The 25,722-nt window shown below is 18.7% G+C and overlaps 2 protein-coding genes across 2 annotated transcripts, besides 3 other annotated features; one reads left to right on the forward strand and one right to left on the reverse strand.

The window, feature by feature from the left end:
• Window positions 1-4,565: 4,565 nt before the first annotated feature.
• Window positions 4,566-4,730: a sequence feature (nonsense mutation produce stop codon;~variable surface protein).
• Window positions 4,731-4,844: 114 nt separating this feature from the next.
• Window positions 4,845-5,708: a sequence feature (nonsense mutation produce stop codon;~variable surface protein).
• A 227-nt stretch (window positions 5,709-5,935) lies between these two features.
• Window positions 5,936-5,956: a sequence feature (nonsense mutation produce stop codon;~variable surface protein).
• Window positions 5,957-14,401: 8,445 nt separating this feature from the next.
• Window positions 14,402-15,446, forward strand: PGO_000920 (variable surface protein; the record flags this gene model as incomplete). Its single annotated transcript, XM_028690859.1, has 4 exons — window positions 14,402-14,425; window positions 14,520-14,697; window positions 14,822-15,159; window positions 15,282-15,446. The coding sequence occupies 4 exons, from the start codon at window positions 14,402-14,404 to the stop codon at window positions 15,444-15,446; spliced, it is 705 nt and encodes a 234-aa protein (XP_028546660.1).
• A 6,594-nt stretch (window positions 15,447-22,040) lies between these two features.
• Window positions 22,041-23,187, reverse strand: PGO_000925 (variable surface protein; the record flags this gene model as incomplete). The annotated part of the gene is made up of 3 exons (XM_028690860.1): window positions 22,041-22,205; window positions 22,337-23,020; window positions 23,158-23,187. The coding sequence occupies 3 exons, from the start codon at window positions 23,185-23,187 to the stop codon at window positions 22,041-22,043; spliced, it is 879 nt and encodes a 292-aa protein (XP_028546661.1).
• Between the last annotated feature and the right edge of the window lie 2,535 nt (window positions 23,188-25,722).

Here is a 25,722-nt window from a genome sequence, read left to right on the forward strand (position 1 = left end):
TGAAAAAGTAAAATTATTAATGTTATATACATATGTTACATGCTCTGCCTATTTATCCCTTATATATAGCATTTTAAAGTCAAGAAATTTATATATGATAAAAATTATAGGAAGTATATAATAAGGTATTATATGCAACGTTTACTTCTCTATAGGAATAGACAAGATTTTTCATTAGATTTTAACACAGTAAGATTAATGTACAATATCTGTATGGGATAAGAATTGTTAATAAGAGTAATGGAATATATCACGCATTATTGTATTATATTTTTAATAAAAACTGATACTTCAGAAAAATATTCAATCCTACATAAATGTAAAAATGATTATATTTTAAAATAAAATTGAAAAATATGTTGTTGCAGTTACATACATCTTATAAGATACAAGTGTAAATATTGTTTTAAAATAAATGTAAAATTAATCGGAAACTCAATTATTTAATCTATCATAATATATATAATACTTTTTATATTTAATTTTTTCTTTATCGTACAGTAATCATATAATATAATTTATAATTTAGATATGAACTTTATTTAATTTGTATATATGAGAGCTTTATAAAATTATTAATATTATTATTAAATTATATTAATTAAAAGATTTCAAACAAAGTCATAATTGTGATACTATTTATATTTCTTCGCTTCACGTTAATTATGGTATCTATGTATATACAGGCAACCTTATATATGGTATATGTTTAAATTATATTTATGAAGAGTTTACCATTTATAAATATTATATATTATAGTAGGTGTATATTTTATTCTGTTATGATATATATTATATTTTTTTATTCATTCACTTTTTCATTTACAATATAGCCGAATATAATGAACTGATATAATAATCATACTTATAGATACTGTTGTGCACACTCATTTAATCAATACATGATAACAAAATATAAATGATGATACATATCATTATGAAAAAAATAACGAATTCATACATTATAAAAATATATTACAATAAATATATTCTCAAAACATGGAAATATCTAATAAATATAATCTATATATGTAAATTAAATAGAAATATTGCTGCATAATTTATATTATATCATTATATAGAAAGAAGTAGATAAAATCTTTTTATATTTATGTCTTTAAATTCTTTATGTAATTTAATATATAATCCGATATATTATCGCTTATGTATGGATATCAAAACATATTATGGTCATCCTTGGTATAGAATTTAATACATTTTTTTTATTAATTACTATTTCATTTCCTAAAATTCTATGATATAAATAGAAAATTACTTGTGCTATAAATTGTAGATTATTGTAATATCATAGAATTCTAAGTACACTAATATGCTGAAACGCAGACACCAGAAACCATTATTGAATTTATAAAAAAATGAACAAAAATTATAGTTTTATTATATATTATCATTTCTATATTTTTACATAAAATATTAAGCATGAAAATTAAATAGAATTTATTAAATAAAATTTCAAATTCTTATGTACCACAAAGTTACAAATTAATCTAAATTTTTAGCATTATTATTATTATGATAATTATAATAGTTTTTTTCATTATTAGAAATAAAACTATCTGATTATACTACTAAATCAATATAATGTAAAAAATGAAACATATAGTATTTGTGTGTCATTTTCTTATGCGAATTATTATGAATTTAAAATAAAACGTAACAATTATCTATATATGTCATGAAGTTAAAATAATTTTTTTAATTTTACATATATAGTATATAAAATATGCATCATTCGCATAAATTATAAATATGAATGTACTAAACTGCATTTTAACATTTACACTATTCTTGTTATTATATATGAATATTATGTAGAATATTGTGTTCATGATATTGAAAGAAATACATAAAACATATAATTATAGTTATTATGATGTTATTAATTAATTTAATCGTAATGAATTTATTATGAACATTTTATGGATTTCCCTAAGTAATATAGTACTAATGCGGATTATAGTCATTTTCATAAATTTTTATAAAATATATTTATTTATTGGATACTTCCTCTTGTAAAATAACCCCCTTTCTTTAAGTATTATATGTTTCATTTTTATATATACATTCTAATATAATCATAATTAAAGTAAAAACATAACTTTATCGCATAATTATTATTTAAGACATAATATATTAAATATTTTCAGTATAATTTTTTATAAGTTTATGTGATGTGTTTATATTATTATCATTATGTAATAACTTTTTATATATTTAATCATTTCGTGTAATAGTTAATGATTTATTTTTATAAATCATATTTTAATTTATCACATATAGAAGATGTAAAATATAAGAATTATATATATTTTACATCGTTAAATTAAAATATAAATTAAAATGTTTTTACATATTTATAAGTATAAATAATTTTTTAGTTTATTTAAAACTATGGTAAATGTCACATTCACTCTATAGCAAAAACAATAATAATATTAATTTTTTTTTGTATTTGTCACATACATTGCTTGAAATATTGTTGCGATGTTGTATAATGATTCATAAATCACATAAAAATACTATATATTCTTGTGGTAACACTATTATTATAAGATTAATACATGTGCTATATAAATTTGAATAAGAAAAAAAAAAGCGCAAATATACATGATTTTTATTGGCATAAAAAGAATATTTAAAATAATATAATATATGGATTTGTATTCATTCAAAAATAAGCAATTTTTAGAGTAAAATCCAATTTAATATTGCCTAAATTATCAATACCCATTTTAAGACACATTAAGATTTTAGATTCTTATTAAATTTTATTGTATAGCCTATGTTCATGCTCAACTAGAGATAATAAGATTTTACATCACATTAATATTAAATAAGAATTATATATTTCATTCATTTTTTATTTTCAAAATTCTTTATCTAACTTTTTAATACAGTGAATACATTTTTTAAAAAATAATGAAAGTTGTTCTGGTTCTTTCCTTATTTATGCGATACATATAAAATATAAATAAACACAATTACAATTCTGGATTACACTCATTGCTATGTAATAATACTAGTAATAATCTCTAGGGATTCTTTTTTCCCTATTCTTTTGTTTAATATCCTTAATGATTTTTATCATAAATTATTTTAATTTAAATTAATTCCAATGAATACAAATACATGTTGAGTATAGTAAGTACAAAATAATATAAATGCTATTATCAGGTAATGGTTTAACTAAATGTAAAGTATTAATATATATATATTTAATATATACTTGCATTAAACAAAATTTTATTCTATTATAAGTGAGCATTAAAAGAATATTTAGCAATTATTATTTTTTTCATATGCATGTGAATATACTACAAAATATAGTGTTGACATTTATAAAATTTTTGATCATAATATATTTTTTTAATTCTTAATGTTTTATTATGTATTATTTATACATAAATGAATTTATAATAAAATAAAATACACAATAATCATAAAGGAATAATTCTAAAATATAATCATCATTGTTTTTTTCTTTTTTAATTCTTGAAACATATATTATCCTTTAATTTTTTTTATTTTATATATATTTTTTATATATATGTCTGAATATAATGTATATTCTAAAAGGAATAATTATGAATAAATTATGTACATGTTTTCTTTATAAAATATTTATATTCATTTTCAAATTTTCTATATTTTAAACTTTCCTAAATCAATTATTTTTTACCTATTTAAATCACTTATAACTTTATAGGTAATGATATTAATAAACCTAACACATTTAAGAAAAAATAATAAATTAAAAAATATACTCGTTATGTTTATGAATCATATACATACAAATAAAATGTAACAGTTAATCAACTTCTTTTAAGCAATTTCATATGTGTTTTAAAGACAAAATATTTATTAATTTTAAAAGAATGCAATTTTTTGTTTATATGGGAATGTTAGTATATATATAAATTGACATATTATATAGATATAAGAGAATAAGTATAATACATAAAAGTGCTTGTAATTATTCTAATATTGATAGAATACATTACATTACTGATGAAATATATGCATTATATCTCAAAGGAGAAAATTATAGTAGTAATTCTTAAGAGGAAAAGTAAAAATAATTATATGAATACAGCTATTATAAAAAATGTATACTTATCACAATTATAAATATAATATATAATACAGTAATTTTCATGTTAATTCATATACTTGTAATATATAATAATGTATAAATTATATAAATTCTATTGATTGCATAAATTTTTTCGTTATATATATATATATGTTTATATATATTTTTTTTTTTATTAAGATATGTATTAAATCGTTTATTTTTAATGTTTTATTCGTGTATTTTATATTATGCTAATTCATTATAATACGTAAATATAAATTAAATTTATATTTTTTACAGTATTTAAAATTTAAATTATTAGTTATATTTAATTTAAAAAACTTCTCATAGAATTAAAATTTTTCATTTCCAATGTTAGTAAAACACATATGTGCTATCATTCACTTAATATAAATTTATATTAAAAACTACAGTCACTTTTATTACTCTTGATATATATATTTATAATTCAAATTTCATTTTTATCACAACTATCATAATAACTATATATTAAGTTAAAATATTCGTTATCATTATTCATCAACTGTGACAAATCCATATTTTTACATATTCGTTTTTGCAAGAATTTATTTCTTTTAATTTCTTTTTGTATCATTGCACCAAGATGTCTAAACTAAGTAAAATAAAATAAAGAATATAAGAATATGGAATGCATTTATTCAATGATAATTATTTTACTACTGAATTTTATAATTCAACGCCTTTTATATTATAATAATATGTTTACATAATAATTTGTTCTTACTTTATATAACAACATACATATAAAAAATATAACCAAAATTATATAACCTACAATGAAAAATGATTTAACTAAAAATATTTTATTTGTATTTTTTATTTCTGCATATGGGACATATTCAATAAACATGTTTTCTAAAATTTGCGTACCTTGTGTTTTGCCAGATTTGGTTAAAATATTTACCCTTTTAGGAATAGACTTATAACCATTAGGGAAGTTCAATGTAATAACATCCTTCTGAGCTAGATCTGTAGAATAATAAAATATATAAATTAAATATAATTTAGAATACTTCATATTTTAACATATTCATCTGTTTGTAATAATTATTCTTTTATTTTCAGAACAAGGTTTTATATTATCAAGTATCGTTTCCCATTTCTTTTTACGTTCATCATCTGTATCTATTAATGAATCATCATTTACACGATATTCATTTAGTAATGTATTTAATACACACTTTATAGCTTTAGAATATCTATTTTTTTCTCTTATGCAATTATAATCATCAATATACATTTTTCCATGCCAAAGATATTCAAGTCTACATTTTATTATATCAGCCTTAAATTCTTCTTTTATTTTAGATCGTATAATAGCCTCAGCTACTAAATCTAAATAATAATTCATAGCCAAGCAACACTTTTGCTTCATATCTTGATTACTACTCTTACTTTTTATAGAATTATATTCAGCAATAACATTAACATTGAATTTATTTATAATTTCTTCAACATTAGAGGATTCTCCTAAAATGGATTTAGATAACGATAATATATCATTGATATTTACTTTCTCCAGTAATTCTTTTATAAATTCATTTGCATGAAGTTTATGTTCTTTGAAATCCTAACAGTTTCATATAAAATATATAATTATATATATAAATAACCTAATATAATATAGAAATACCATAGTGAAAATAAATATTTGTAATAATATAATAATTATAGTATACTTCATTTCCCATTTTGAATGAATTTTGTTAGTGGACAGATCACATATATTATATATAATACTAATATAACCACTATGAAAAAATTTCTAATTAGAAACAACAGAAAAAACTAACATACTATGCTTATATAACGATACATAAGTCAACAACTAAAAATTGATAATATACCAAAATTTATAATATGCCATATGAATAGTAATTTTAATCGTATTTATAATACTATAGAATTTTTTATTCATTAATGTTATCGTATGTATACAAATGTAATGCATAGGTTGCTATAAATAAAATATATTTATAGTTTTCTTTTAATTAAAAATAAATCTGTAAATAAAATATATTTTACAAATGCAGCAATTAATATAATTATATAAATATATTATATTTATGTATTTTATTATTATTCAAAGGTTATATTCTCTTTTATAAATATCATTAGCTTATTTTTTTTTTTTAATACTAAGATCAACAACATTGTAATGTTTTATATTTAATATATTATGTACCTAAAGATCACTAATTTTATATAAATTAATTCATTACGGTTACCTTCATTAACGTATATATATACGTTAACTTATTTTTTGCAGTATACATAAATAGATTTATGTGCTGTGGTATATAATGAAAATATGCTTATGTTATATTGTATATAACGTAAATCAAAAATATAAATTTCATTAGATTTCCCATTTTAATGATTTTATATATCATACATTGAATTTATTAATATATGAAATATAAATTATACATATATAATTATTTATACCTGTTAATGTGTTGTTATTCTTAAAATGTTGACTTTGTTAAGTTTAATGTAATTATATACAATAATTTTATACATGCATCATGGTATGTATATTTTTCTTAATTATATAACTCGAACCATTATAATGCATAAAAAAAAATAAATAAATAATGTCGTGCAATTCTTATATATGGTCCTATCAAGCCAATCAATTAAAAAAAAATTATCATTTTTACAATTTATTTTTTATGACTAAAATATTCCAATATTTAATTCACACATATAGAAAAAATATTTAGTAAATTATATAACATTGTCATAGTTACGAAATCATAAAATATAAATAAGTTCATATAAAACATCATTAATATATTTATAATTACCATTTATGCAATAATTCTGACTCGTTTTTATAATTATCATTCAATAAAATATAATAAAATGAATAAAATATTTTTCATTAATACATAGAAAAATAAACAACAATGAAATATATATAATTATATATTATAGTAAAACAAATATTTAACTAATTTGATGTTTAAAAAATAATTATATCCAGAAAATATATTATAAATAATTTTAAATTGAGAACTTTTATACAAAGTGTTTTTAATACTGGACAAGTAAAATCATACATCTAAAATAATTGATAAAAATATATATATATATATCTTTTCCTGTTAGATATATTTATTTATTGTTCACTATAATTCATGTAAAATTTACCTATTTTTTATTGAAACCTTTTGAACAGTTTAATATTTTTTTTAATGTTTCGTATGAAAAACATATTAACAAAATGAAATACACAATAAAATAAATATATATATTTTTTTTTATTTAATATATATAATTCAATTATAAATAATATTTTTATTTTATTCATTTTAAACTAATAATTCCTAGAATCTATCTTATATTTTAAATATATCCTCCTGTATGATATGATTTTGTATTTAAATGACCTTCAATTTATGATTTGTACATATAGTTCCAGCTTAGAACTCAATGTTTATGTTTCCGGGTTAGGATCACAGATTAGTTACAGATTTTATGTTTTAGGGTTTTTGGATTTAATTCAATAATTTTTATGTTTTCTATTATTAATTAATGTTAATATCCGTAGCATTCACATATGATTTTTTAATATAATGATAAATATGTATTAATAATATTTTTTCCGGTTCTAATAAGACGCTAATATACCGCATAAATAAATATTTCACATATTTTCAATTAAATATTTATATTCATATTTGTTTTATATATATTTTATATATATATTTATTATAAATATATATTATTTATGAATTTAGGTAGAATTATTATCTTACATATATAATATTAATATAAAGTATGTTATTATAAAACTTATATTAGTAGTATGTATGTCTGCATGATTTCTAATATTATAGTAATGTACTTTAATGCGTGAACGCTTAATGTATTAGTAACTGTTTATTTCGAATATATTCAGTTTTAAAATATCATTTATTATGCATGTTTATTTTTTCCGAAGTATGAATCTAAAAACTTTCTTTCATATATTTCGATCCAAGTTTATCTTATTTTTATGAATACATAAATTAATAATATAATTTCGTTGTGAAATTAATCGAGCATATCTCCATTAAAATAACATATCTAAAATACTTATTTCAATGAATTAATAATTTTACATATAATAATATGAGAATTTTTATTTTATTTTCTGTATGTATTGAATAATATATTCTTAGAGTTTTTTTTCTCATTTTTCCTAAATTGTTCAAAAATATTATATAAGGATAGAATATATAAATAAATAATAAATATATTTTCAAAATTAAGTCATATATATTAGTAGTTGTATTTATTAAAAAGCCGAATAAATAATTCTTGCCAATAATGTAAATATTATAGCTGAATAAAAAATCTACCATAAATATTTTGATACCTTATACAATAATAATTTTATAAAATACAAATATTATTAATATTAAAAATAATTAATTTTATTTTTGATTTAAGTTGTGTTGTTTTATTACAAGGAGGTATATCTGAAGGGTTATAACCAATATATGCAACATTTAAATCTCCATCATAATAACATATAGCACAAACAGAGTCATATATGTTATTTTCTATACTACTATGTATGTCGTTAGAAGATACAAAATACAAAATTCACATTATCTCTTCATCCTTAATTTTTTGCGTTATTAGCGCATAAACGATTATCTTTTACTACATTAATGTTTCTTACATGAATGTCTGTTTGAACAACTTCTATAATACATAGTTCTACAGAATCATGTTATTCTTTACATAGAGTTACAGACATTGAGTTTCTGATTTAAGTTCTTGATGACCAAGCACATGATTTCTAAATCCTCAATAAACATTGGTTTCACAAAGAAACAAAATATTTTTAAAAGAGCAATAATATAAATTACATAATTTCAATTTATATCTTGATTCAAAATTCTATAAAATCTTTGTTTCTTTAGATAGAGCTACTTTGTTTGCATTTATTGTTACATTGGAAATATATAAAAAGTTAGATAAGGATTACTGTAAATTCATTACTTGTTTAAGTGTATAAGATATGTTTTCTTCCATGATATTATATATTTTTATTTGAGTTTTACAAAAATTAGAAATAATCTATATATTATGTTGAATAGGTTAATTTATTATTAGTATTCCATATACTATTCATCCAGAAAAATATTGCATCATATATTTACATCCTAAAACTTCGTAATGAGATATCTATATGCAAAATACCTAGCATATTTTAAAACTTTCTGTCTCTTCCAATTCTTATTACATCTATTGCATTCTTTATAGTATATATATTTATCCAACATTATTTAAACTATATTATGATAAAGATATATGTTATTTCTATGTAATTTAGATATAGTATTCCTTCTTTTAGAAAAAATTTCTATCATTAAATTTTCATATAGAGCTTAGGTTATATATAAAATTTGAAAGAATTCTCTTATCTTTTTACAAACATATTAATATATATATATATTTAATTTAGAATATTTGTGTCATGTTTATTACAAGATATTTCTTGAAATTTATTTATATATTGTTTAAAATATTGTAAATATTTTAAAATTTTATGAATAATCATCTGGTATATACAATATTAACTAGCACGAATGAAACAAATAGTAGTATTAATTCCAAATCTATTAATTTTTATTATTAGTGTTTTCCGATTTTCTTACTTTATATGAATAATTCCAGAAATCATATTATTTGTAAGAGTATAAAAATTTAAAAAATAAATTTGCTATTTCAGCATCATGACATTTTATTAATAAATCAAGGCATACTTAAATAATTTTATTGATATAATTTATAAATTATTGTATTTGATATATCATTAAGGTTATTTTAAAATAAATATTCTATTCCTTTGGTATCATAATATTTGTACATATAAGTATTTTTTGATGTAACTGTAAAATAGTTATATTTTATAGAGATATACATAAGAGCATCATAATATATAAAATAATTAAAGTAAAATAAGTAGCACTGTAAAAAATTGTGAGGTTTTGAATTTAAATGACTATAAAATACTCATAGTACTATAAGGTTCATATAAAATTTATACGAACAAATAAAATATTTCACATAGAGATACATTATTTAAGTCAGACAAAAAAATGAAACAAAACTTGTGTGATAAATGTTATTTATATATATTCATTTTCGTATTCTTTTTGAATTAATAATAAAATAATTTATATATTTAAGGCTATTTATATTTTCTCTTTGTGAATCCTTTATTTCTATAATATGAAGAAATACTATTCCTACAAAAAAGGTTATTATTTAAAATAAATACGGTTGCATTTGATTGTCAAATAAAATTTTGAGTGACTACACATATGCTCCCTTATTATTATGCTAAATATATTTTGAATTATAGAATGCTGATTATGAAGATAATAAATATAAAATTATATGTAGGTTTATATTATTATTGTAAAAATAAAAATAAAAAGCTGTACTTAAAATAACATTTTAATACATATAATTATATGTAAACAGTATAAGTTAAAAGTTAGCTATTTATCTTATTATTGTATATATATTGTTTTAATATTTAAGTAAAATATTATGAGTTTATTGTGTATACAACAAAAATATACCTAAATATATATGTGTAGACTAAATTTTATATGTAATTTCATTGTTCATTAAAAGAGCATATGAATATTTCATGTTCTCACTTATAAATTACTAAATATTACACACTTTAATTTATAATTAATAATAATTCCTTTATTAATTTAAAGTGAATAATAATATACTATAATCATAAAAATTTTAAATGCTTATGCAATTTACATATTTTATACCTTGGAAATACTTTAATATGCATATTACTTATTTTATTTGTAAAAATAGATGTTATTTGAATCCGATGATTTTATTACTATTTCAACGTTTGTATAATTAATAACATTGTTTCACTTAGATTTGATTATTGTGTTACTTATAATGGGATCTTGTATACAATGCGTATGTAGAAATAATATATTATTTATCTATTATTAATTTTGTAAAAAATAATAATCATTCCTGTAACGTATATTAATAATTTTTCTTTCATTGTATATAATATATTATTAATTATTGACTATTTTATTCTTTGCATACATCATCTCGCATTTAAAAATGTAAATTTATTTCTTTTGTATTTGTTTTTCTTATATATTGTATATATATCATCGTGTTTATTCCTCCATGACAAAAAACTATTTTTTAATTAAATAAATGTCTACATGAGGATTTATTGTTCTATTAGAGTTACATATATATGCATATTCTATTATGAAATATTATCTTCCTTATGCTTATTACATAAAGTTTTAATGTTTCTACATTTTCTTAAATAAATACATAGAAATAATCAATATAAGTTTTTTACGAATGTGCCTTTTTTGGAAAAGTGTTTAAATTAAAAAATCGTTAATTTATAATCTTATAAGATGATACACAATTATATTTTTTTCTTTTTGTATGAAGGTAAACACGTTTCTTATACAAATTTGTTTTAGTATAATTTACTATACAAATGAAAATATTTTATTTATATAAACTTTGTAAAAATTTTAAATGCATTAACATAGTTTTCATGGGTAATATAGAAAAAAGGTTCCTATGCTTAAAAAACATGATGTTGTGAAATTATATAATTATTTTATTTGTATTTTGTATTGGAGAAATATGGATGTTCAAAAATAAGTTAATATTTTTATACAAAATAATTATAATTATTTTATAGTAGTTTGTTCATTTCTATATTATTTGCAAATACAATACGAATATTAATATATGAAGACAAAAGAGATCAAAATTATTTTCAGTATTCTGAATGTAAAAGAAAAAAGTAGCGCATTTTACGTATATTTTAAATTGTATATCAGTAAGACAACCTAATTAAGCTCTGAGAGAATTTATTTATTCCTACGCGAAAAACATAAATATGTCTTCTATTATGTATATAAAAAATTTAATCAAATAAAATAACACTTCAATTTATTTATTTCCAGAGAAGATAATAGTACAATATATATATGTATTAAAAATGATGGTTATTTATTTCAAAATAAGTTGTTTATTCTTTGCATACTCGTACATGTATGACTCCGGAATATTTATAACGAGCTATCACGAATATGTTACATTGCTTAATTAAAACATTATTTGTGTCTATTGAGCTTCAATATAAGATTAATAAAGGAAAACTATGAATTTATCTTTTGTTATTTTTTTAAACAAATTTTATTTTGTTCTTCAAATGCTTATTTGTAATAGAAAAAAATATAAAATATTTTTGTGTAAAGGAAACAAATTAATTCCCCTTATTTAATTTTAATGTGTGAAATTATGCGTTATTGTACTTTGTTAATTATAAGTTTTGTAATGTTATAACTGATTTCCAATCATCATTTTATGTCGTTATGCAGATAAAATGTAATTTCTTTTTCAAATGTTTATGCACAAAAATTTTGTTTTATATGAATATGAAAAAAAACATTAATACTTAAAAGTATATTTATAGTTTTCCTAAAAATGAATACCAATACAATTACATAATAATATATACGATATTAATATAAATACTATATTTACGTTATATATGATATTATTAATTATTAATTCATTAATGTATATATTACGTTAAATTTTAAAATAATACATGTATATTAAAAGAATAATTATTAATTAATATCTTCCATAACACCTGTAATAAAAAAAAACTAAGTCGAAAATAACTTTGAATACTTTATATATAAAACAAAAAAATTAAAAACTATAAACAGTATTGCTATGCTTAAGCTTAGAATATGATATATTTTTTAATAAGATGTATTCAATATAATAATTTAATATAAATTTAAGAACTAAAATGTAATTAATGTATATATAATAATTTTAATACAAATATAACTTATTAAATAAATAATTGTTTTTTTGTACTTATATTTTTTGTACGTTATATATGCTATGACAATTTAATTAAGGTGTACATCAAGAACTTCAATAATTTTAGCATTTTATTATTTTTAATTTTCATTTATTGTTTGTATGTTTCATTTTATAAAATAATTAAATATCTTATATGAAAAAAAGAATTTCCAAAAAATTTCTCATCATAGAATAAATAATAAGTTCTTTATAAAGTATTAAAAATATCTATATTACAAAATAAATTTTAAGAATATATTTACATAACATACGGACAAATGCACGTGTATAATTAAATATATATATATATTGTTTTGCAAAAAAAAAAAAAAGATACATAAAAGTACATTAATAATAAAAAATTAACTGCCTTAATAATTAATTATGCATAATAAGGTGAATTTTTAATGTACTACAATGATAAATTTATGCATGGCATATGTAAATCAATATAAATTATTATGTTATCAAAAAAATTCAATATGATTATAAAAAAAAAATATAGTATAATATTTGTAAATATATTTTAAGATAATAAAATTTAAGAAATTAATAAGAATTAAAAAATATATAAACAATATATATCCCTATAATGCATTAAGTGTACAAACATTAAATATAATAGATATATGTGATTAAATAAAATATAAAAAGAAATCCTATATTTCATTAACTCCAGAAAAGCAATTAAATTATCCTTGTCACATGATAAATGGTAGTACATAAGCTACATGTTACAACTAAATTTATAGAACACAAGTACATATATAAAAAGCATATTCACATTTATATTAGGTATCGTAAAAGAACACTAATTAACTATTTACTAATATATATAAAAACAATTCATTTTATTTACTACACATATATATTGTTTAATGTAAATTTTAATATTACTCTTTTAAAAAAATATATATATATACTATCTTAAGTACACGTGAATGCAAATGAAATATTTATATATACACTATTTTAACATAGCAACAATATATATACACTGAATACTAAAACATAAAAAAATGATACCCATTAGGAAAAATATTTAAATATTTAATTATAAAAATATAGATATATGTACAATAATATGTTATTTTTTCCTTTAAAAAAATATTTTAAGTGTATTATAAATATATTTAAATTTTATATAATGTGTTTTTAAAAATAATATAAGCATGTCAGGAATTTCAGTTGTATGCCTAATCTAATCTTAATTTATAACATTAAGATTTATTGTTAGATATAAATATATCAAAGTTAGAATTATTGGAAGTCATATATATTCTTTATGTAAATCATTGTTACTTATTAAATTATAGGAAAATGATATATCAATTTTTAATTTCCATAATGATTATAAAACATTCGACACGTGTCATTCTGGATTTTGTGACGGAGATGATGAAGATAAAATAGATGATAAATTAAGAGCATATAATCATATTAATAATATATCAGAGCAACTTAGGAACGCTATATGTTTATGCGTTATATGTCAACTAGGAATTTTAATAATAATTTATGTAATTATTTTTACTACTGGTTAGGATATAAAATAACACATTTTGTGACTAGCAATGAAGAGTTTAATTCAATTTTTTCCCAATGTTATGAATTACTATTTTTAAATGATAAAACTGTTAATTGTGAAAAAAATTGGTTTAATATTAATATAGAAGACTTTAAAAAAATGAAATTATTTTATGATTATTCTAAATATTACATTAATATTGAATATGCCCTTAAGGAGATAAATTATTTATGTTCTAGTGAACAGAATAAAATACATTCAAAGAGCAGTTTCTGCGCACAATGATATAAACAGAGAGTGTACAACTACAAACAAAAATGATTATTGTTATATATATCAGAAAATTAAGACTGGATTTCCAAATATAACAAAAAAATTAAGTATACTAAAATGTAAAGAAGATATAGCACCACAAATAGAATCACCCTTGGATAGAGATCACAAATCCGAAGATTTATTAGGATCAGAAAATATGTTACTTCCTTCTGGTGAAACTCGATATGCGTCATATAAATATATATACATTACACTTTTACCTGTCTTGGCTGTATCTTTTATGTTACCCTTTTCAAGCAAGGTACATAAAAATAAATTTAATAAGTGATTATTATTTTCAACCTAAAATGTTAAATTATAAATACAAATAAAATTGTAGAATGTATTATAAATAAATTTTTTGTGTATGTCACTTTTTATTAGTTTAGTCCAATTGTCAAATGGATAAATAAATTATTCAGAAATAATGATAATTTGTGGTGTAAAGTAAAAGAATCATGGAGAGAAAGATTTGGAGAAAGTTTTTTTGAATCTTCTGCACGATATTATGATAGTTATATTTTTAAAATACCATATTTCACCGAATAGCATTCCATAATACTTATTAGCCTGTATTATTATAATTTAATTTCTATCATATACCGCATGTAGAAATTTGATAAATAGGAGCAAAATAAGGATAGATTAAAAAAAATTTTCATCACTATAATGAAAATTACAAAACATGTTTTTTCTAAATCATATATAATTCTACATTATAGGATACAATAAATTATGAAAGAGTAAATAAATTTCAATTTTATAAATATTTAACAATTTTTCATATTTAAAAAAAAATTATTTTTTATTTTTTTTTTTATTAATATGATATAAATATATCACATCTTTTAATAAACCAGCAGGAATACTTTATTTGAATTCAATTGTTGCATAATTTAGAAGTTCTCAGAAGGAAATACATATAATTGATTATAATTCTATACATTATATGAACTTTATGAGATAAAAAAAATTAATAAGTAATAAAAAATTTATTTTATATTTTAATATAATAATTATTATATAATTTAATCATATAAAGAATAAAATACATCATACATATTATAATAAATTAAAAATGATATATACATATTAAGTGTACATTGTATAAATACATATATTTAAAGACAATTAGTGTATATATAATTTATATTAACATACATAATCATACAAAATTGCAATACGATATGTTGCTAACATTATCTTAACAAAAATAATTATATATATACTATTTCTTGATATTGTCATTAATCACATAATTAGAAAGAATTATATTATGATAATAATTTTTTCATTTTGTAAATATGTTTCTTTAAAAATATATTAAATTTACTTAACATATATCTTTTTTCCTTGCCTTATTAATATTTTTTTATTATTTTATTATGTTTTAAATTATAGTGTTATAATATGTATTGAAACTGCACATATTTATATATTAATTATATAATAAGAAATAGTTACATGAAAAAGACATGATTCATTAATCCCTACATTTTATTGTATTATTTTGTATAGAATTTAATGAAATATATTTATTCATATCATTAAAACTATATTTATAATACACATACACAGAATAGAAAACAAATAGTCTAAAATATTTAACGTATTATTTATTCATTCGCTTTAAAATATAAACCTTGTGTTTATATAATAACTAGAAACTAAATATATATGGATCGCACAATTGTGCTATAAGAAAAATAAATAACCAGTGTTCGTATCGCGATACATCAATATATATGTGTATATATAGAGAATAAAAACATTCCTAAAAATGAATAAATAAATAATATTAGATTTTTTAGTGGAAAGGTAATTAATTAGTCTTCTCTTTTATCGTTATATATAGAATATTAATTATAACTTTTACATTTGCCTAGGTACTTTGATTTTATTATGAAAAAAATATTTTCTTATTGAAATTACACAATTTCATTAGCGTAAACTGTAGTAAAAATGTATTTATAAAAAAATATATATATTTTTAATTACATCACATTGATGAATAACATAATTCATTTTATATAAATTACAAATATTGATTATTCATGAAACAAACTATATACTACTACAACTGTAGTCATGTTACACATCGATCATAGAATTGTGGATTGTGTAATATTTAGATATATTTTATAAACTTTATGCTTCTGTTTTCTGTCTCTGCATGAAAAAGCGTTACACAGAGTATTATATATATACGTGTTACAATAGCATTTATCCTAATAGGTATACTTTTTGAGGGTTTTATGAACTAAAAATAAACTGTTAACTGAAAATACATATATACTTTCCTGTTAACATAATTTTAATATGCTTTTTCTAATTCATATGATGTTAATACTTATGAATATTTTTCATGAAATTCATATGAAATCACATTATTACTTTTTATTTTTTGTATAACAAGGATTAAATAGGAAAAAATAGTTTACAAATAATAAAAATAAAACTTTTAAATTATTATTAATGTTATATGCTAATAATAGGAATATATATTCTATAATTTTTATTGATAATTTTTACATACTTAATGCAATGGTGAAAGTGCATCAGATATTGAAAGTTCTATAAAAAGGATACGGGACAAACATAATTCATGGTTAGTATAATAGTGAAATATGGAATGGGTCAATATCCTTTTCACACATAAAGTTGTATGAGACGAAGGATTTTCTTTTAAACGCTTTTCTTATTGGGTAATATACATTTCAGCTTATAAATTATTTCTAAAATATATTTGATTATTATCAATTTGATTAGAGATAATTGTGTTTTATTTAAATAAGAAATACACTGTATTCTTTCTATGACATTATGTTTTAAATCATGAGATTTTTTCTTATATTCTTTTCACTTAGATCCTTACTATAGCTAATATATGGAATGCTGTGTTAAACTAAATATGATAATTCTTAATCATTTGTTTCATTTGATTCCGTTACCTTAATAATTGTTCTTGAAACATCATATTATTTATAATTTTTTTTGTTAACGTCATTTAGAAATTAGCACATTATCTGCAATAATATTATATAAATTATTATGTGATTTGAATCATTCACTAAGAAAATATTTCAATGTTGTTATAAAAATTCCAGAAGAAACACATATAATAATAGTTTTCGAAAAAAAAAAATGTCCATAAATATATATGATACAGTTCAAATTCTTACAATTATAGGTGTCATGCTCTAATTATTTGTATATTGCCTAATATATACTTTATAATTTTTGATAAATGATTAACCATAGTTAGTTTCTTATAAATAGAATCTTAGAAATTTTCAATGCTTTCAATGTTATAATGTTGACGAAAATTCATTATTAATACATTAAAATAATTCTTTTAAAGATAATTTTTTTGAGTAGTTATTCTAAAAATTAAAAAAGAGAATAATATAAATAAATATTTTTTTCAATATATATTCACTGTTATTCGTAGATACATTTACAATTTATATAAAGATAAGTATATTATAATTGATTATAAAAAATTAAAATTCAGCTTTATCATAATTGCTACATGTTTTTTTGTATATACCATTATACATAGTAGAAAAAATTACAGTATACTTCTAGTGTTATCTGGGTAATATATTAAGGATACGAGGAAAATGCATTTATGTATAGATTCCTTGAATTAATAATTAGATAAAAATATAGGAACTTTTGTCTTGACCTCAGAAAAATTGTAATGTATATATTATATTTTTTAAAATTTATAGAAAAATATATTATTAATAAAATATTCAAAATTTTATGATAAAATGACGTAAATATAAAGCAACGCTTATATTTTAAAAGTAATATTTACATGGACAATATGAGAATTATAATTTAGCAAGCATAATATATAATAAATTGCTCTGAATTTATCTATTTTAATATTATACATAGCTGTAACAAAAACCTAAAGAATAATACAATAATGGATATAATGTATAAAGAAAATATTGTATAACTTCTGTAGGTAATACAGATAAAATTGGGGTTTATAGCTCATATTATTACCAAATTATATTGTTATTAAAAAAAATAATCCCTTTACAAAATCTAATTTCATATAGGAACTTGGAATAATCTTTTAGAATAACAATAACTTATATTTTAAAAAAAAGTTCGACAAGTACGAAATTGTTATAATTTAATTATTAATTCTTCTATAGCTTGATCATGTAATTCAAAAATTCTTATGTTCTAGAAAAGTATTTTATAGTAATATTTCATGAAAGATAATGTAGTAGTTATGAAAATTGTAAAAAATTGTATAGATTTGCTACCACTAAATCTGGGTTAAAATCCATTTTCATATTTATTACTATATTATTATATATATAAATTATTATAATTTTTTCAATGATTATTATGGCTCCATAATATAAATATATTGAAAATTTTTAAACTGGGGAATAATAAAATGATCATAAAGTTATATTTCCATTTATATAAACATATTACTAAATAAATTATTATAAATAAAATTTTAGTTAAATAATATTACAAATTTATCTTAATTTTTTTTTATCCTTCATTCCCTAGATAAGTTATATGTATTAATTTAGATAGTAAATATGAACTTGTATAGCTGTTATAGGAAATTAAAATTTATTTTTCTTTTTCATCATTTATATTCTTTGTTTAACGCAAGCATTATCTTTAGTTGAATATGTGTAATATGTTTTCCTTTATTTAATTAAGTGCATGATTAATTTAATAATATTTATGTATATAGTTTCAGATGTATATAGATTGAAAAAATGGAAATAGTAACATATAAATATGTATATTTATGTTCAGAGTAAGTACATCTTAAAACTAACATATCAAAATCTTTCATATAGATTGTGTAAAAATGATGAAATAAATATATATTCATATTATACTATGTACTACGTTCATTATTCTATATTATAAGCAGATGATAGCAATTTCCATATAACATAAAGTAGTTTTTATACTTAATTTTTATATTCATAAAATAATTCATAAAGTGAAACGTGTTTATTCAATTGTAGATAGGGCTTATTTGTACTTTTATGAATATTGTAAAAGATAATATATTTTAATGTTTATAAATAATAAGAATTTTTAATAATATTTTCCTGCAATTCTTTGTCATGTTATTTTACATAGGTATATAAACATGTAAGGATTGAAATACCTTGTTTGGAAACTAATGCATATCAATCATATGATTTTCATACAATATTTAGCATACTTAATATAGGAAATTTTACTTTAAATTAACAGCTAATATTGTAAAATTAAAAATATATAATATTTTTTTAAAAAGTATGTTAACTCTGAGCTAATTGTAGAAATAGTTTACAAAAAAAATTCCTTATAAATCTATGAGAAAAATATAATACTTGCTAAGATAATATGGAGTTAAATAAAAATATTTTATACACTTATATTTTTTCTAGTTAATATATTGTTAAAAACATAATATATATAAAGTAAAATTTAATTGTTTATTGACTAAGAAATTAAAAGAATATGTTTAATATTTAAACATGAAATCTCCTAAGTATTTGTAGTTAACTAAATCCATATGAGCATATTATTTCTTTAATATAAGAAATTTTTCTAAATAAAAATATTTATAGGACATAAACGTATAAAAACATACGAAAAAAACATATTTAATGGTTTAATCTAATTTTTATTATATAGAAGAAAATCTATCTTAAAAATATATAATAAATAATATATATATCTTAATCAAAATATGAATAAAATCACGCAACAGGCTAAATCAATTTTATTGAATATACTATTTGTATTAAATATTTTTTAATAAAAGAAATGTATAAATAATTAATTTATTCATAATTCTATAATTTCTTTTTATTCAAGTTTAATTATCAAAAAGACGTGCACAAAATAATATATTTGTTTTAGCACAATGTAAAAATAAAAAATTCATATCTATATCAATAAATCTGGAAATGCTTGAAGCATAAATATTATTATAATAATATTTTATATAAAAGAAGTAGTTTTACAAAATAAATATTTTTACTATAAAATATACTTTTTTTATACATTCATTTCTCAATGTAAAATTTAATTATTAGCCCCTAAGTTTATTCTTCAATAATTCTCTACCAACATATAATGCATCAGCAGAATAATTAATAAATTTATACTTAATTTATTATATATATTATTCTTTCTTATAAAAATATGATTTTGTTTTTAATTGGTAATATTAAATCAAATCCTATTATAATTTGTCCTTTTTTAATATATTTTCTGTATAATTATCATGTAGTAACATTTAAATAATAAAAATATTATGCTGAACTGAAATTTGAAAAATATATAGTTAACACTGATAATAAATGTAGAATAATAAATATATACATAGTTATTTTACTAATATATTATCTAACGTTTACAAATATGCATTTACTTCATTAAAACAAATATATCGTGGTAACTAATACTTTTCTTATAACATAATTTTTTTTTTAAAGAAGAAAACTTGAGTTGTCCAATTTATTAAAGAAAAAATATGATCATATCAATAATTTTTGCTATATATGTTACATTTAAATTAATAATATTATTGACTCATTATAATTTAATCTCTCATTTAACAGAGATGTGCATATTAAAATATTATAATTCAATTGTGAATTTTTTTAATATATTATTTGTGGAAGGAACATATTATATTTCATAAAACTTTATATTCCTATATAATTATTTTATTATTATGTATAATTATAGACATTATTCATTTGTTTTAATTATGTATGGCAAGAAATAATTATATATTTCAGACGTCATCTAATAAACATAGGTAATGCATTGTAACTTCATACCCCCCACACGGAAATTTAATTTAATATATAATAATTTTCAAAGCATTTTAATATTAAAAATTCTGTTTTTTTTTCCGTAGATTAAATTATAGCTTATTTACTTTCATTTTTTATAAATTGATATATAATTTACCATCTCAAGCAACATTTATCCCAAAAATTTATTAATAAAAATATTATTATTTTATCTTATTTATAATGATATAATTATTATTCATTGTACTAAAATGTATTTAATAGAAATATATCATAAAATTTAAATAAATATATAATGTAATTATTTATACTTATTGTTGTTTTATTAATACTGAGCAGTGTTATATAATATTCGGTAACTATTATAAGTTAAATTTTTGTACTCTCTATCAAATAAATTATATAATTCATGTTGTTCTTCACTTCTGTTATTCCACAGATGCTTTAGGTTACTTAAAATTTGTTGTATATATGGACTATAAGAGGTATACTAAAAAATAAATAAACAAACAATGATACATTTTTATTAACATTAAATTTATTTCATATTTATATAGATTAACAATGCATATTATAAGTTGTAATAAAATATTTTTTCTCTAAGTTTCATTTATTATTAACCTTATATAAAATTAATATAAATATGATTATAGAAAAGGTTAAAACAAACAAGATGCCAACTGTCCAAGAAGAGTAATAAATAAGATTTGCTGCAACAGAACAGTCTCGTAATTTTCTGCGATAATTGTTGTATTTTTCATTAGCTTCATCTAGTACACTTTGCAAAGTGATGTTATTATGAAAATCTCTTAAAAATTTCATATATTCATTAAAAGGATCAGAATCGGAAAGGCATTTATATATATCGTAACTAAACCATTTCAGCTCTGTGTATAATTTATCCAAATAATCAAATATTGTGTATATTTTTTCATCAAAATCGTTATATTCACCATGACATATTTTGAATAGGTTATTATTATCGCTCTGTTCTGTACTTATTATTTGGTCGTAACATTTTTTCTCGCCAACGCAAGAATAGCTTTGATCTTTTAGCTCGTTATTTAGCTTATGGAAAAAATATTTACAGTATCTTTTTTTTTCATTGTCCCCTTTTCCTTTTATATGCTCTAAATAAAGGCTAAGATCTTCACATGTGAGAGTAAAGCTGGGATCATTATTGGCTAATGCCTTACCTATATTTTTGCACAAATTATTGTATTTTCGACGTTTTTCAAAATCAGCAGGTCGTATAGCAGTATTAAACTCATACATACATGTCGGAAATATCCCGGAAAAATCGAACTGAAGAAAAAAAAAATATATATATATATTCTTTGCAAATTTTATTAAAAAAGTATATCTTACGTTTTTTTCATATATAAGGATAGTTTAAAATTATATTATATAAATTATAGTTTTTATAATATGCAAAAATATACATTTACATTCACATTTTTAGTTCCCTGCATTGCCCTATATATGTATGAAAGAATGTAAACAAATCATTTTTATTAATTGTTATATAAAAATATCAGAATAACAATTATACATAAATAATATGCATGAATTCATGTAAATTTTAAAAATTTGTAGATTGTTTTAACACTTATGTACTTACTATTTAATTAATATATATTTATATATGGTAATATTTTTAATTTCCTATGAGAAAAATTATTTTTTAATGTAAATAATTAACATGAAAAACTGTTTTGTCTTCGTTATAATATAAAATGTATATATGAAATAATATCAAGGATATAAAACTATTATAAATGATTGCTCTTCTCATTAAGAATTAAAATGTGATTTATAGACATATAATTGAAAATATTATCCTATAATATTTATTTATGTTCTTTATTGATGTAAATATGTATAAAATGTAAAAAATATTATAATATCATTTGATTTTTTATTTATTTTACAATTCCATTAATTTATTACTTATTTTTTGTTTTAACATATATAGAATATAAATTCTTAACTTCACATTTAATGTGAATTAAATATTTCTAATAATAAATAATGTATATGCTATTATGCTATAATTAAATGAAATTTTATTTCTATCTTGACTATATACTATTAATAATAAATAATCATCTTAATTAATTGTGACATACAATATGTATATTTCATATTTTAAAAATTTTTTTATACTTTAAATATATATATATATATTATATCTTGTGGTTGCAAACACATATATACAATGTATATTTATTCTACAATTCTTATATATCTATGATACAAAAATGTTCATTTAATGAGTAATTAATAACATAAAAAAATTGTTAGAATGTTAACATGCTAAAAAGATAATATTTGTATATAATTTTTCACCTTTAATACATGTATTATAATAACACCACATTAAATCGCATGTTTATATTATTAGTTATCTATACATATTTTTTATAACTCATTAATAACAGTTTACGTTATTTTCATATACAATAAATTATATTTTATGCTTAATTGTATGTATTTATTTTTAATTTTACTTGATTTTTTGTTACATAACTAATATCTATTTTATTGGGGAATTATTTTCTTTACACCTTATTACCTAATGTTGTGGAAAAAAAATAACATATGTTGTAATATATACTTTTGGATACGTTTATGCAATAACATATTTCATATTATTTCATGCGTTTTATATATAACATTATGATAAAATTTGATAATGGTACAGATGTATATATGTAACACATAATGAATTAAATATTTAGAATTAAATTAAATACTTATCAAAAATGTATACTTTCTTCATTACTAACAAATATTTAGTACGAATTTTTTAACGTTAAGAGAATATAAACGCAAATTCATATAAATCATAATAATTATTGATTTTTATTCATTTAAATAATTCTTATTGACTTGAATACTAAATTTATCATTGATGAATTATTAATTATTACAGAATTATATATTTGAGCACTAGTATCGAATAAAAACAAAACAATTACTATGCATGCTCGAATGTGACTTTTTAGTGAATTATATTAATATATAAAAATTATTTATTTTTCTCATTCTCAAGAATAAAACTAATTAGAATTTATTTCTATATTAAATAATTTTAACAAATTAAAAGGTAATTTATGCTATATTTCAAAAATAGCAATGTTCTTTTTTGGAGAATAAATCATATATATTCTTTTTCTTATTTTAACAAAGAATAACGAGAAAAAAATTATTTTATTCTTATTTTTAGTAATATATAAAGTTCATAATAACTTTTTTTAAAAAAGAATAAATGAAATGTATAATTAAATTTAAATTTATTATAAGGCTAAATTGAGAAATTATATGTTTAATGATACATAATTTTGCTTTGATTTGACAGTTATTTTGTAATGGTTCCTCATGCGCATTATATATATTACTTAACAAAAATAATATGTACCTCAATTAGTTATATTTATAACTAAACCATTAATTCATTAATTTTGTTAATCATATATTTATATTATCTATAAAAAAGTACGATTAAGTTTTATTTATATATATTAAAATGTGTATTATCTGTGCTACATATTGAACATAATTCAATATATATATATTGATCACTTTGTAACTGTGTAAAAAGTAATGTTAAACTACAATAAAATAAATAGGTAACTGATGCATATATAATTATGAGGAATCATATATTTATATATTTAATGTAGCAATTTTGCTTAGTCATATGACTTAAAAGAAAATATATACTTATTTATTAATTATTTATTTTAAAAATTGACGCAGTATAATTCAAATTAGTGCAGAATTATATAATTTAGGAAAAATTTTAGCATTAGTTAGAAGGCTAAGAAAGATAATTACTTTAATAAATAATCTAAATGTAATGAAATAAATGATGTGAAACAATTAAATTGTAAGCGATAATTTGATATATTTCGTGTATTAATAAAATCTATATACAATAAAATGTCAATTATTATTAATATATAATAGTACAATCATAATATCTTAACATAAAAACATATTAT

The sequence above is a fragment of the Plasmodium gonderi genome (genome assembly GCF_002157705.1).
Source record: "Plasmodium gonderi DNA, contig: Pgo-contig_89, whole genome shotgun sequence".
Lineage (NCBI taxonomy): Eukaryota > Apicomplexa > Aconoidasida > Haemosporida > Plasmodiidae > Plasmodium > Plasmodium gonderi.